The sequence below is a fragment of the Mycetomoellerius zeteki genome, unplaced genomic scaffold, assembly GCF_001594055.1.
Source record: "Mycetomoellerius zeteki isolate Tzet28-1 unplaced genomic scaffold, Tzet1.0 scaffold114, whole genome shotgun sequence".
Lineage (NCBI taxonomy): Eukaryota > Metazoa > Arthropoda > Insecta > Hymenoptera > Formicidae > Mycetomoellerius > Mycetomoellerius zeteki.
This window is the reverse complement of record NW_017256062.1, coordinates 1483671-1500526: the sequence shown is the minus strand read 5'-3', so window position 1 is coordinate 1500526 and position 16856 is coordinate 1483671. Positions and strand designations below refer to the sequence as shown.

The 16856-nt window shown below is 29.5% G+C and overlaps 3 protein-coding genes across 3 annotated transcripts; all 3 read right to left on the bottom strand.

The window, feature by feature from the left end:
• Positions 1-3378: 3378 nt before the first annotated feature.
• On the bottom strand, positions 3379-4164 carry LOC108728348 (uncharacterized). Its single transcript, XM_018456856.1, has one exon. The coding sequence runs from the start codon at positions 4162-4164 to the stop codon at positions 3379-3381; it is 786 nt and encodes a 261-aa protein (XP_018312358.1).
• Positions 4165-9225: 5061 nt separating this feature from the next.
• On the bottom strand, positions 9226-10014 carry LOC108728340 (uncharacterized). Its single transcript, XM_018456844.1, has one exon. It carries the CDS (start codon positions 10012-10014, stop codon positions 9226-9228), a length of 789 nt encoding a protein of 262 aa, XP_018312346.1.
• Positions 10015-14610: 4596 nt separating this feature from the next.
• On the bottom strand, positions 14611-15782 carry LOC108728331 (uncharacterized). Its single transcript, XM_018456833.1, has 3 exons — positions 15001-15782; positions 14741-14843; positions 14611-14694 (listed from the first exon to the last, which is right to left on the bottom strand). The coding sequence occupies exons 1-3, from the start codon at positions 15780-15782 to the stop codon at positions 14611-14613; spliced, it is 969 nt and encodes a 322-aa protein (XP_018312335.1).
• Positions 15783-16856: the final 1074 nt, after the last annotated feature.

The following is a 16856-nucleotide window of genomic DNA, read 5'->3' as shown; positions in this document are numbered from 1 at the left end:
TATTGCACAAATCCGCTCACGATACGAAGTTACGCGCGCGTTGCAATTGAGCTCTAGACAACCAATCCGCATCGCGGAAAAGGGGCGACAATAAATTCGGCTATCGATTTAACAGGCGCATTTTAATATAGGATTATCTTTTAATAATATTTTAATGAAATTATCTTATAATAATTGCACATATTTCTAACATAATTTTACTAATTTTAATTAAATTATTCAAAATTTTATTACCATTAATTTGGAACATAAGGATTCGATTTAAAAAAAGTGCTGCATTTAAGTAATTTATACAAATATTCTTCATTATTATTCATGTACTCGTAAGAGTAGTAGAGCAATCGAATACGATTGATTTAAGATCTAAAAGATCATCAGAAAAGATTTGAAACAAATAACGTTCGATAACATCTTTACTTGTAAAAATATAAAAAATACTCTTACTGTCATAAATGAGGGTAGAGACAAATTAAACTTGTTGCACGTCGAAAGCTTGCATTCTAAATTATTACCTAATATCATTAACATAAATGTACGTTTTACATATGGTCCAAATTGATACCACTTTTCGTGAAATGCTTTATTTGTCATTTGCTGACTCTAAAAATTAAACATATGATAATAATAAATAATTAAATGATTACATATTTAACAATAACTTTCTTGAATGATGCGTTTTATGTATTTGGTATACATTTTTTTTTTATCTTTGTAAGGTCTTTTTTAATGAAATTACAACTTACCGCGTCTAGTAACTGTTGAACGCAAGAACACAACATGTAAAATTGAACTATTGAGCCACATGCGAACATGACGATCGAAAGAGCTTCTGGGACAGTTGTTGAAGGTACCTCAGAGAAAATATAAAAATATCTTATTTAATATAAAATTTATAAACATATAAATATATACATATATATATAAGGTATCTCACATTTACCGTACAATACTTTCACACAGTATATTTTAGACTTTTATAGCGATATTTTAGAGATGATGTAGAATAAAAATTCTGAAATGAAAATGTTGAGGCTGCAATAATTTTTTCAATTATTATATAAACTAATTTTAATTGCTTATAAGTTGAAAACTATTTTACTTTTATAGCTTCTATTATTATTTCTGGATTCTTTGGAACATTCTAAGATTAAAATTCTAATATGAAAATGTTGAAGATATATGTATAATAGTTTTTGAATTACAAACTATCTTTGATCAATTCAAGAACTATTGCAGATTCGATATTTACGTATTAGAATTATTTACTCTACTTTATCTCTAGAATATGCTATAAAAGTATTGTACGGTGGTTGTGAGATATCCTGTATACACATAAAGAATGTCCCATTTTATAGGATCCACTCAAATATTTCAGAAACACTTCATTAAATCGAAAAATGTTTCAGACAAAAGTTTTGTAACTTCGAGGAGGACATAAGTTGATACCATTGGTTTGACCTTGGGTGGCGTTGTCAAGGTCAGAGCAAGATTACTTTGAATTTTTTAAATGGAATCCCCCATTTTTCATTGCATATTCTTGTAGCTTACCTCAAAAGCTTTTCAAAACATTATATTGTTTGAAATATAATTAAACTCTACAACTTTTGCCTGAAACATTTTTCCGTATCTTTTACAATTTTCGAGATATTTCAGTGTCAAAGTTAAAATGGGACATTCTGTATATCTACACCGTGTTAAATGGCCAAATTTTTAATATGAATTTAGGACATCAAAACAAACAAAATTTTCCTCTAGAAGTATGCTCGCAAACGGTCTGTTTAAGAGATATTGACTTCTGAAATTACAGAACTATAAGAATGAATAATGTCGAAATAATGTCCAAATAAGGTCTATCCTCTTTATTGCTTTACAATAATCAAAATAAGATTATTAAACGTTTTGTTCAAAATGATGACCTCCAACTAGGAGACAAGCATTGCATCTATCAATGATGACATTGTGCGTCTGTAATTTCTTCGCACGCTTGTACAATTTTTCGTTTTAATATTAAAGGTCATTAACAGATACTGCACACTTTCTGCTTCAGAGTACCCCATACAAAAAAATATAATGGTATTAAATCCGTTGAACGCGGAAACCAAACCACAAGTTCAGCGTGATCGATACATCTTCTGGGAAAATGAATTTTAAGCCATTGTTGAAGACGTCTGCCATAGCGAGCAGGACAGCCATCTAATTGAAATCAGGAGTTCACTCTCATGTTCAAACGAATGTTTTCCAAAAGATCATAAAATTCATTATTCAAAAATGCGAGAAATCCATTCGCATTCAAACTGGTAGAAAATGGGATTCAATTAAAATATCGCCCATTATTTCTAATAAAATATAACCATACATTTTCATTTTGAACAAAACATTTAATAATTAAATTCTGATTATTGCAGAAAAATAAAGAAGATAGATCTTATTTCGACATATTTCGACATTAGTCATTTCTACAATTCTGTAACTTCAGAAGTCACACATACAGCACCGTTTGTTCTGAAAATTTTCAGAAATGTTTCAATATTTCACATTCCATGTGCAACAATTCTGAAAGAATTCTGCAATATGTCACATGAAATGTTACAACATAAGAAATCCTGCAATATGTGTGTGTCACATGAAATGTTTCAACAGAAATGTTTCTAAAATCTATCGTATGCAATAAATTGAAGAACATCCGAATAGAACAAAAAATCATCATAACGTTAAAATGGCTCCAAAATGTTTATTAAAAGTCATTTTTTGATCAATCTCGATTCAATTTATCGTCATTATGATGTTATCGTGATTTGTTCTACTTTAATTGCGAAAAACTTTTGTATATGAATGACTTGTTCTGCTTGAATTGCGGAAACTTGTAACTGTTTAGCAACCTTCTAACAAGGTTTCATATCTAAGAATTACGGACATTTTGCTATTCCAGAACTGTCTAAAAAATATTGCAGACAACTTTTCAGTTAAAATATGTCTGAAAACTTTCGATGCTGTATGAGTAATATCTCCTGAACGAAGCGTTTGCGAGCATACCAAATATAATAATTAATGTTAACTTCTTACTCACTGTACTCAGCATGATACTAATAAAACAAAACCTTAGAACACTGTTCACATAGATCATACTGAAGTTCAAAGACAATAATTTCTTTAACATAGATGATAAGCTAAAATAAAATGCACGTACATATAAGATATTATAAAATATATAATATTCTATATATTTAAAATTTATTTTAAGTATATAAAAAAGTATAAAAAAGTATAAAAAAAAAATTTTATGTCATTTCTTGGGTTCAAGATTCCTTTAATAACAATTATCGACGCATTTATATATTTTTTCTTAGCAACAAATTTTAGTAAAATTTTTTTAATTACTTACTGAACAATATTGCTGTGATGTCGACATAATGCTATCATTTCTTTTTTTACCCAGCGATCTATTCCAGAGCAGTATTTCTGATGAGATTCATCGAATTTACTTAGCGAATTTCCGTCCCGAAATATTACCGCGAGTTTTATGGCGATGTATCGATATTGCGCCGTTATTAGTAGCACAAGATGTATCATATAAACATCCATTCCGACTTTCTTTACAAAAACATACATGTTACCGATCAGTATGAGAACGCTGCCCAATAGGAAGACATCAAGCGAAAAGGGTTGCTTGGAAAAGACTGCCGGCATTCTATAATCCTCGTAAAAGAAGGAAACCTCTTTAAAAATATACAGAAACGGTAAGCAAGCCCATATGAAAACACCCAACCAGCCAGACAGCCAGTAAAACTTAAGCGGATTCTCCATAGGCTGTAGAGTCATCGTCACAACATTCTTCATAGTCTCGTCCGAGAAACGCAAAATATCGTTTAGTTTTTGGATCAATTGATTCACCAGCTGCCTGCGTGAGTGAATCCGCGCAGCCATAAAAAACATTTCTACGGTAATCACACAGAGAACTGTACCGTCTTTTAAAGCCTTCTCCCGTGGCACCAGAATCAGTCCAGGAATTAATGCGATTGTTTGAATTACTTCAATCAGCCATACCAAGGCGCTATATATTTTCCACGTTATCGGAAATCGCGAATCACCTGGCTTTAAGGGCAGCAAGTTACCCGAGAGTGCGTTTAAGCGAACGTTTAGGGGATTTACGCTTTGAAAATCCATGTCCTTGGTATAACTCTTCTCTTCGTAATAAATATTTAAGAATGGACTTCTTTTAAGTATTCGTGAATATCTGAATAGTTTACTTACATTAATGTTACATTACATATTGCATTTTAAATATACAAGTACAACATAAAAACTATTTATTCTATTTTATGATCATCACGAAAGCTCTTTTTCGATTCAGACTGATACTTCCTACGCGTTGCTCTTTTATCGTGTTTTAAAAGCCACACTTAACCGATCGTAGATCTCCAGCTATTCATATTATTTCCCTTCAATAACTTCTTTTCTACTCGGATACCAGTAGTATATTTTACGTTAGCATACAAAGGCAGAAGACATTCTGCTACCTTTAATCGCAATTATAAGCATGTTGACAAAAGCAAACATCAATAATATCGTGAATAAAGATCTAGAGAGAGTCTTTCATTGTTGCAGGCAAATGTAGAAATTCACACATGACTAAAGGTCGCAATAATATAAAATTTATTGTGGTACGTCCTTCTCATTATGTTTATTGTCGAGATGCATACGACTATAAACTTCCTTCTAATTACTTTGAAGGGACGATTATCTTATAGTACTTCGTCAACTATGGCAAGGTATCGAAACTTGATCCTATCTAAACGCGAACTTCGTAGACTTAAGTTTCCAGATTAATTCAGGAGAGGTTTAATACGAGATATTATATTAAAACATTTCAAAGGAGGCTTATCCACGAATTGAATACTCATATTCAACTGATACTTCAGGTTTGTCCTCAATCTTTATTTTTCAACAAAAAATAATTAGACAAATTAAAAGAAAGAGATTTTACCATCATGACAATTATAGAATATAAATTAAATTCATGAATATTATAAATCCAAGAATATTATATTATTCGAAACATCTAACTTTGACCAATCCTTGGCCTTCTGTACCATATTTACAAAATAACCATTATATCTAATTTGGTACAGATATTGCTCTTAGATAAATGGATATAAATTAAATATTGAATTTAAATATATTATTAAACGTCCTTTCTATTATTTGCTCAGAAATAATTATGATATTCTTGTCAAAAAATGTTTCTTTTTTTTTATAGTTTTTTATATTTTATATATAACTTTATTTCTACACAATTTTGTATTACAGTGAGATTTTATACTACATTTCATCTTAATACTTGCGCACTGTTTAAATTTTTATTCAATTACTAAGCTTAATATATTATGACACATGATAATATTATTTTTACTGGAACAAAAATAACGTACTTTAAGATATAATAAAAGTTAGTTTCACAAAATAATATTAAACTTTATATTTTATTTAAATTATAAAAATTATATTTACTGTATGTAAAATCTGCACAAAACAACGCATCTTTCAATTAGTTTTCAATAGTAAAAGCGCAATCGAATATGATTGATTTAATATCTGAAATATTCATTTAAAAATTTCTAATACATACTTTAGAATGTCCTAAAGTATTAATAAGAATACTAAGTACGTCAACTCTATGCGGAAAGTAAATTTAAAACTCACCATCATAAATGAAGATAAAGATAGATTATATTTTTCAAATGTTGACAGTTTAATTTCTAAACTATTAGCCATTATCATAAACATAAATGTACGTTTCACATTCTTTCCATATTGGTACCATTTTCCGTGAAATGCATACTCCGTTATATTAACACTCTTAATTAGGAAATGGAAAAAGATATGTATAATAATATATTTTTATTAATTATAAACATTTCACCTTCTTTGTATGTAATGTACACATGTAAAAATATAGATTGCAACAAAACCTACCGCATCTAATAGCTGTTGCATACAAGAACATGTTATGTAGAGCTGCACTACTCCACTGATTCCATACATAATAATCGAGCATACTTCCCATAAAGTTTCTGATGGTATCTAAAGATTTCCAAAAACATGTCAGTAAGATACTGACTGATAAAATGCAATAATATAATAACATTGATAATACTTTTGAGTTGATAATGCTTTCACGGGTATTTTGTTCAGAGGTGTCAAAGAGTTTATCGGTTTGCGGTTTATCGTTGTGCTGTGATCCATTGCTAATACCAACATTTCATGAATCTTGCCGTTCTCATCAGGGCGAGGGGCACACTGATAGAGTATCAGTGCGCTCCCCACCATGATGCAGATGACGATAACAGCAAGGTTAATGAAATATTGGCATTAGCAATGAATCACGGGATGACAATAAACCGCAAACTCTTTGGCATATCTGAAGCAATGGGTGCGTTCAGCAGAACGCAACAGTTTTGCAAACGTTTTATGATTGTCGTTTCTTATTTATTGCGTCTCGATTACGGCGTCTTGATTATGACGGTTCAACATGTTTATTCAGCGGTCGTCATGATTTCCGGCAAAGTAAGTCTGCAAGGAATGGCGGCAAAGTATGGCTGCAAAGCGATTGTATCTCTTTATCAAATATCTACTCTTCATAGTATTGTGTTACAGGATTCTATATATTTTTTTTTACAAAAAATATCAAATCATGTTGCGAAATCCGGAGGCCAATTTTTGTATCTCTTTCATGTTTCACTCAAAACTTCACAAGGACTCGAAACAACACAGCACCAGGGAAAAACCCACAATATTATGAAGATTAATTATTTGATAAAGAGATGCAATCCCTTTGCAGCTCAACAGTTTTGCAAACGTTTTATGATTGTCGTTTCTTATTTATTGCGTCTCGATTACGGCGTCTTGATTATGACGGTTCAACATGTTTATTCAGCGGTCGTCATGATTTCCGGCAAAGTAAGTCTGCAAGGAATGGCGGCAAAGTATGGCTGCAAAGCGATTGTATCTCTTTATCAAATATCTACTCTTCATAGTATTGTGTTACAGGATTCTATATATTTTTTTTTACAAAAAATATCAAATCATGTTGCGAAATCCGGAGGCCAATTTTTGTATCTCTTTCATGTTTCACTCAAAACTTCACAAGGACTCGAAACAACACAGCACCAGGGAAAAACCCACAATATTATGAAGATTAATTATTTGATAAAGAGATGCAATCCCTTTGCAGCCATTTGTGACTCAGCATACTTTTATTTTGCTGGAAATCATAGCGACGGCTGAATAAACATGTTGAGACGTTGAGTGCATCTAGGACCGTTCAGCAAACAATCATAAAACGCAAAACTGTTACCTTCTGCTGCGCAACGCAACCTTATTTTGCTGTAAAATCATGGCGACCGCTGAATAAACATGTTGAGACGTGAGTGCATCTAGAACCGTTCAGCAGACAATCACAAAACGGTTGCAAAACTGTTACGTGCTGCTGAACGCACCCATTGATAACATTATAGTGCCTTTAAATTTATCAAATATTCCGACAATAATTGGCAATAGAGATTGTTACTCACTGAATTTATCATGATAGAAATGCAACAGAATCGAAAAACGCTTATTACATATATTAAACTGATGTTTAAAGATAGTAGCCTTCTTAACATTAACATTATTCTAAAAAACATCACATAATGATAATAAGATGCTATATATTAAAAGATAAAATAAGAATCGGTAAAACTTTGCCTTTACTCAACCAGCCCCAAATGACTCCCGAGTGACTTTGACCTTGACCCTTAAGAAGGTCGAGGTCATTGATTTTTTCCATTGCTCGTTATTCATTAAAAAGTTATGAATAAAACAATTTTTATGAATAGTACACAATTTTTAAACATAAGGTACATATATCAGTAGTATTTTCTCTGGACAAGGGATTGTGGAAGTAGACCACAGGGTGTGTCAACACCCCTCTTGGAAAAAATTGTCGTTGATTTTAGCGCCATCTAAAATAGTCCAGTATAACTAAATAGCAATATGGCGTCTCTGATCTATAAAAATGCATAGCTTACAGGGGTTTGTGTCTCGACTATATTATAATTAAAAATAGAAAAAAAAACATTTTAAAAATATATTTAAACCAAGAAATTGTCTGATACCATATTAAAGTAATCTCCATTTCCGATAATTATTTTAAATCTATGTTAAAATTATTTGTAATATTTGCTATTTTTGTCAGGCAATTAAATGACAAAATTCAGTAAGACAAAATTAAAACAGTAAAATAATTATTACTTTGAAAAACGAATATTTGTATATTTTACATACACAAAGCTGTAATTATTTTGTTGTTTTAATTTGAATAAATTCTGTGTCATTTGTCTGAAAAGAAAATAGCAATATGTACTACAAATAATTTAATATAGATTAAGAATAACCATTGGAAATAGAGATTACTTTAACATTGCATCAGAATTCCTTGATGTAAATATTCTGGGAAAATAGGAATTCATAAATAAGTAAATAATTATATACAGTAAATGTATAAGTATATAATAAAGATATATTTATGTATATATATTTATATATGTATGAAATATACATTTATATTTTTATTATATTTTTATTAGTTACTGTCGGTAGGTGCATGCGAAGTAAAATATTCCTCTACAATGTTCAACATTGCCTTCAACTGACAGAAAAACAAAACTTTTCTCGCTGGAAACCTATTTTAAAGCAGACAATTTTTGTATTTGAAGTGGGAAATCTAGTTTAAAGCAGAAAAATTTTTGTTTTTGAAACAGGAAATCTATTTTAAAGCAAAGAATTTTTATTTTTAAAGCAGAGAAACTTTTTTGTTTATAACTTTTTAACGAATGACGAGCAACGGAAAAAGTTAATGACCTTGACCTTCTGAAGGGTCAAATCAAGGTCAAGGTTACTCGGAGGTCGTTTGTGATTGGCTGTGTAAAGGGAAAGTTTAACTTAAGAATCTATATTGTTATTCGATTAATTAAAACAATAAATTTAAGTTACGTATTACAATAAAATATTTTAAAATACCTCACATGTAGAATTTAATAACATGCAGTTATATTGTAAATGATGATATCGAGAATATCATAAGTCAATGTCATATCGAATCAAATAATATAGAACATTACAAGCAGTTTCTATTCAAGTTAAAAGGATTTGGTACTTGTAACTTTTTTCGAAAATTAAAAATCTAACTTACTGGATCACTGTATTATGATGCCGACATAAAATTTTTATTTCTTTTTCTGCGTAATCATCTCTATTGAGATTACATTTATCTGTGTCAGACTTACTGTGATCATTCTGAAGCAATTTATCTTGAAATATCATCGATAGTTTTAATGCAATGTATTTATATTGTGCCGTTATCAGCAGCAGCATATTTATTATATAACTATCTGCAGCAACTTTTTTTGTAAAAATATACACGCCGCTCATCATCACAATAACACTTCCAAATACAAACATACTAGTCGTGAATGGCTCTTTGCCATAGACAACTGGCATCTTATAATCTACATAAAAAAAGGAATTTCTTTGAAAGGCCAACATAAACGGTTCACTACTCCATGCTATTGTGGATATCACACCTGCCGACCAGTAAAATTTAAGAGGACTCTCCATCGATTTTATAGTTTCTATCACTGTACTCCTCATTATCTCATCCTCTACGGTTAGAACATCATTCAATTTTTTAATTAACTGTTGCACTTGTCCTCTACATGAGTAAATTCGTATAATTGTACAAATAACTTCCATGCCAACCACAATACCGATTACACCATCTTTCAGAGCTTTCTCTTTCGGCACAAAAAAACACCCAGGAATTAACACACATGTTTGAAGTATTTCGAGTAACCATATCAAAATGCTGTATATTTTCCAAAATATTGGAAACGACGAATTATCAGCGGTCATTGGTAACAAGTTACCTGATACCATGTTTAATCGAACATTCAGAGGATTCACATTTTGGAAATCCATGCCTTTGATGTTTCCTAGCGTATTGTTCTTGAACAGAGAACAAAGAAAAATAAAATATTTACAACGAATGAATCGAATGAAAGTTTAACGGGATAATTCTATTTATTTATAATTTAATTTACATTACGCATTTAATTTTAAACATTAATGACAAAGGACCCCGCACCAATCCTATATGAAATTGGCTCCGATCAAATCAAGTGGTATTCTCATATGTTGTAGCTTATGACCTGCTAAGTAAAAGATACAAGCATTACAGCAGAGAAATAAACAGTTTTCTTGTTTGATTCGTCTACAGTCGCCGACATCTCACCATAAAATACTTAATAATTTCGAAACAGCTGGCCTAAAGTGAATAAAATTATGGTGCTTTGAAAAGATCTCAACAAGAGCTATAAGAAGGTGAAAGAAAAAGAGAGGGGGTTTAGTTTTTCTAAAGTTTTATGTTTAGCATTTGTTTAAGAAATACTGTCTAAAAACACAAAGTGTTATGTCAGTGTGTATCGATGACCTTCCTCTATTCGTGACAAAATCTTGATGTTCTTAACTTAATAATGTTTTGCATGATATTTCTCTACACTTATCACCCATTATAGTAAGTATTATTGAAAAAGGATATATACACACTTTATGAAATCAATAGCGTAAAGATAATTAATAGTGTAAAGGATAAGATTAAAATGTGCCTTCACATTTGTATTTACCTTTATTTGCTAGTGTTCCTGCGTCTACAAGACAACGTATGACATTTCTACCAGTATTAAAAGCTGCTTTCACAAAATTTCAGCAATTTATTATTCTTCTTGAAATTCTGCTTTTCGTTGACTTCCATGAATATATCATGGTCTTGCGATGATAAGTAACGATTTTCCCCGCGAAAATGTCCAAGTATATTCTATAGTAATTATTACCTATATTTCACAAATTACTTGGTACATTATGATTTAGAAAGCATTTTCTTGTACTTATACTATTGTCACGGGGAATAAAATAGTTTACAAAGAATTAGTATGATTCCCTAAGATATATGTTTTGTTAAACACAAAGCTAAAAGCAACGTAAAATTCTTTGTAATTATGACTAGGCTATAAAGTGGTCATTATCTTATTGCTCGTTGCTGATCTTTACCATATTGTCTAGAAAAGTCCAGAAGAGTCACAGTATCTGACGGTAACTTACTCGTATGTAATAATGTTCATGTAATAATTTTTGAAGGGGAATAAAGCCATTATAACTTGGATTGGAATAAAGAAACCATCACCACCCCCATTGTTTTATAATAGTAATATAAAAACCAAAATAAGTATGAGAAGACGATGATCATCTGCAAACGTTCTTTACTGTACAGTAAGAAATTACAGAATTTAACTTGGCACCAATTGTTGATATCAAAACTTTTATATGTATCATATATACAAAAAATTTCATCAACTTGATTAACCCTAATCGGTAATTAACTGTCAACCGTAAGTGGTCAATTAGTTCTACTCCTTAGAGCGCCATCATCCTCTATTCGCCTCGCTTTTACCGATCGGCGCGCCACGTATGGCCGGTACACCTTAGGCCAATATTACATGCGTCCATTTTTGTCGTATGGCAACGAATTTTTCAAGCGTGTTAATTGGCTGCAAGATAGACGATGTCGGACTTCTTTGTCCTATAGCCAATCGACAGGCTTGCAAAATTTGTCGTACGACAAGAAACATACGCATGTAATATTGACCTTACACCTAACAGTTATCGTCAGCAAGGTCCGAAAACTGTCAAAAAATATCAATTTTTAATCTTGGAATCCAATTAAAATAATTTTTTAAAGGTTATATAAAGGTTATCGCCATTTCTTAAAATGCAATTTTATTTTTTTTCATAATTCCCTTAATTATTCTGCATATAAATGATTAACGTTAAAACATTGAAAAATCAATAGCTTATAACATACTTATATAAAATACTTTATTTTAGCATATTTTAACATGAAATATAGAATACCTTGTAAATTAATAATTTTTTAAATAAACGTACCTTAATAATTTTTCATATTTTTATTTATCCTAAATTCTATAATGATTCAACTTTTAACTATAATCAGACTTAAACATTAATTTTTCAATTTACAAGTAATAAATGTATCTATTAATTTCTATTTGATAAATGATTAAATATTTTAATAAAGTGAAATTCATAAATTTTAATAAAAGTAAAACAATTTTATACTTTTATAATGTTACTATATTTTAGCAACATATATTATTACTTTCGCCATTCCTTAGTTTATCCTTAAAATCAAAAGAGCTATAGAATATGATTGATTCAAAACCTAAAAAAAATATTTGAGAGTTATATCAAACAACCTCTTTTATTTTTAAAACACTGACTAACATTAAATTACTGATTATATAGCACATATTAATTAAATATCTTACCGACATGAATGAAGGTAAAGACAAATCGAATCTTTCAAATAACGACAGTTTAATATCTATATTATTGCTAGCTATTATCATTAAGAATATACGTTGTACAGACAAATTGAATTGATACCAGTTCTCGTGAAATGCTTTATCCGTTATTTCTGAATTCTAAACAAAATAATATATTTTACAATTTATAATTATAAAATATGCTCAATTAAACAATGTTATGTTTATAATTGTATATAATTCTACATTTCATATTTATATATTCTACATTTCGGCGCTCAATTTAAAGGATCAGTTACGTAGTATACAAATTCACACATAATTATACAAGCACTTAAAATCCAGCTAGACCGTTAAAGTCATTTAACAATAAGCTAATTTAAATTCTCATTTTTTTCTCAATATTCTATATCTGAATATGATATACGTATACAGATACATAATATATAAATAATTAAATTTGTCCTTAATAATTTATCATAATTAAATTCTTTAGAACTGAAACAAGAAATATGAATATATTATATGTAGATAGCAAAATGAATAAATAATTTACAATGTAATTTACAATAAATAAGCCTTTATATAGTATCATTAAAACTAAGAAAGAAAAAATATTTGTGCTAAAATATTTATAATAAACGAAAAAAATAAAAACGTACTTTTCGTTTTTATTTCATTTTTAGAAACAGAAGTGCGAACGAGTATGACTGATTCAAGATCTATAAGGGAAAAAAATATTTGAGAAAAGGTAAGCATCGATAGCATTAATATTAAAATTATATAGTACAATGTAAATAATTTCTACAAGATTAAGGAAATTATTTTAGAAAATGGCATAATCATATGTGCTCAATATAAGTAGTATATTAAATCTTACCGTCATAAATGAAGGCAAAGATAGATTAAATCTTTCAGAGATTGACAGTTTGCACTCTAAATTATTAGTTATTATCATCATTCTAAACATGTGTTTTAATGATGGTCCAAACTGATACCATTTCTCATGAAATGCTTTATCTGTTATTTCTACACTCTAAATTAAAAATGACATAGAATCTTCATGCAATATATAATTAACATTTTAACAATTTATGTAATTTATGTACATAATATATTCAAAATTTTTACTTTTATGTAACATACAAAATTACAAATAAAGTTATATTCTAAATTCTAACACAGATTATTGATTGCCTAATAAGCTTAAGAGGACACAGTTATTGATTATAAACAGACAACTTGTAACTTTGTTCTACTATTTACTTCATAAATACTATATACAGGGTGTCCGGAAATTAGCGCATCAGAATATCATAGCAAGATAGAGCGGATTAAACTGATTGTGAGTAGAAATGTCCTTTACCATTTTGCAATTTTCGCAATAGTTAACGAGATATTAATTACTAAAAATCGCTGAATATTGGTTTTCAATAATTTTTTACTCAAATAATATCAACTTTACAGAAAAACAGCGAGAGAAACAAAAATTATTTATTTTTTTCTCATAAAGTTCTGAAAATTTTTTTAGAATTTTTTAATACCGTATTTTCTCATATAAATTTCTCTCGGTAAAAATAAGAAAATGCAATACTAAAAAGATGATAAAAAATTTTTAGAGTTCTGTGAGAAGAAAATAAACAATTTTTGTCTCTTGTAGTTTTTCTGTAAAATTGATAGTATATTTGAATAAAAAATTATTGAATACCAATATTCAGCGATTTTTAGTAATTAATATCTTGTTAACTATTGCGAAAATTGCAAAATGGTAGAGGATTTTTCGACTCAGTTTAGTCCACTCTATCTTGCTATGATATTCTGATGCGCTAATTTCCGAACACTCTATATATATTTATGTAATTTATGTATTTATTTAATGATAATCCGTTTTCAAAATCCTTCTAAATAAGAAATAGAGAATTAAATTTGAAAAATATGTAACTACTTTTCTTAAATACTAATAAATTTAACATTAGATACTAATTGCGATCAAAAGTTATATTATAATTTAAAACTTTTTTAAAATTATTACGAAATAAAGCATACTGCAAGATAGAAAGGATGATAACAAATATATCAATAAATATTAAAATAAAGCTTACCGCATCTAATAATTGATTAACGCATGAGCATAAAATATAAAGTTGTACTAGGCCACCGGATATATACATAATAATCATAATTCCTTCGACAGGAGCCTTCGATAACACCTAGGTTTGACATCATCATTAACGTTATCATTAACATCGTCTTCAATTATCTAAAAAACATTTTTAATATTATTATTATTATTAAATGTTACTCACTGCACTTATCAGCATAACATCGAGAAAACAAAAAAGAAAAACATTTGTCAAATACATTAGACTCATATTCAAAGAAAGTAATTCCTTTAACATTAGCGTTATCCTGAAAAAGAAACACACATAAAGAAATAAGCTCAGTTGGGAGTAATATAAATTAAAGAATATTTTTAAAAGACGAGTAACAATAATTCGAAAAGATTGTATATAATAAAATAATAAACTAATTGAAAAACAGTCAAACGTTCATCAATTATACTTACTGAACTACATTGCAGTGATGTCGACATAACGCTTTCATCTTCATCAGGACCGCTAATGAATCTACAGTAGAATATTCCTTTTCGGATTCATTACTCTGATTCTGTGGAACATTCTCTCGAAATATTGTTGTGAGCTTTACAGCAATATAACGATATTGTGCTGTTGCTAGCAAAACGAGATTTATCATATAGACATCCAAGGCAACCTTCTTTATAAACATATACACGCTGGCAATAGTTGCAATGCAATTTCCTAACAGAAAAATTTCAATCGAGAATGGTTGCTTTGAAAGAACTATTGGGAGTCTGTAATCTTCATAGAGAAAATAGTTTTTCTTGAAGATCACCGTGAAAGACATGCAGCACCACACTAATAAGGATATAGTCCCAACAGTGCAGTAAAATTTGAGCGGAATCTCTACTGGCTTCAAGGTCGATCTCACGATGATTTTCATCGTCTTATCCTCAGAGCACAGAATTTCATTTAGCTTTTGAATCAATTGAGTTACAAGGTCTCTGTGCAAATGCATTTGCCTTAATAAGAAAAACACTTCTATGGTGACAACTAAGCCAACCGTTGCATCTTGCAAAGCCTTATTTCTTGGCACGATCAAGATTCCGGTAATTACTGCGCTAGTTTGAATCGTTTCGATCAACCATATGACGGCACTGTATATCCTCCACGCTACAGGAAATAGAGAATCGTTGCTAGTCATTGGTAACAAGTTACCTGAGAACCTGTTTAATTTAACATTTAATGGATTTATGTTTCGAAAGTCCATGTTTTGGTGAATGCTCTTTTCTGATTAATGGAATATTGTATAAAATGTAGCTTGTTTTGGAATTCTCTTCTTTTTCTCCGATCATAAAGTATATTGAATAATGTCTTATTCCAAAGTTAATTTAACTCCTATGCTAATTAAGAGATAATTTAATTAGTTATAACTGTATGATAGATCCTTTCTGTCTTTAATATAAGCAATCATTTTTAAATATGTATACTAAATTTAGATATATATATATATCGACAGGTATTTACCTCCTTTTGACATTTTCATTATTGCGCACATTCTATTTTTCTCTTTAGAAGTATATACGGAACAATCACTATTGAAAGTTGATAGCAACTGTTCGTCATCTTTGAATATCCTATTCCCCTTGAATATCTATTTCTTTGTAGTTTGTATTATAATATGTATTGTCATTGGTGGGACATATCATTTCTCTTTTACCACGATTATAAATATTTATCTATGATGACAGATCAGAAATGGTAAATTAACTATTATCAATAGAGAGCTTTTGTAAAGAAGGTCGTTGTAAAGAAGTAGAGAAGCTTGTAATCGTCTCAACAAATTTGTGATATATCACGATATGATCATTTCATTTGTACAAGTTGGAGGTGACTCCAAGTTACTTTATAATTATCCCAGGACTACGAAGCAGCGATTATCTTATGGTATTCCAATACTTCATCGCAAAGTAAGAAGTGGAAAAACCAGTATATGATACTCTAGTCTAGTCTAATATATTCTCCTTCAGATGGCAATTCAGGATTGATTTATATGTTACGGTGAACATGCCAATACCATTTTATAAATTATTTCGAAATGAAACATTTTCGTTTATTAATAAAACGACATTATTATAAATTTAAGTAAGTATTTCTATTACAGATATATTTTAGAAAAATTAGTTAAAGAAACTTTCATTATTTATCTGTTTTTAAATTGATTACTTTTAATTCTTTGCATTTTTAAATGTGTGTTAGTACATAAAAGGTTTCGATACTTTCAAAAAATTTTTCAACTTTAGAATCGAAACGTTTACAGTTAACTGTTTGCGAATTATATCTT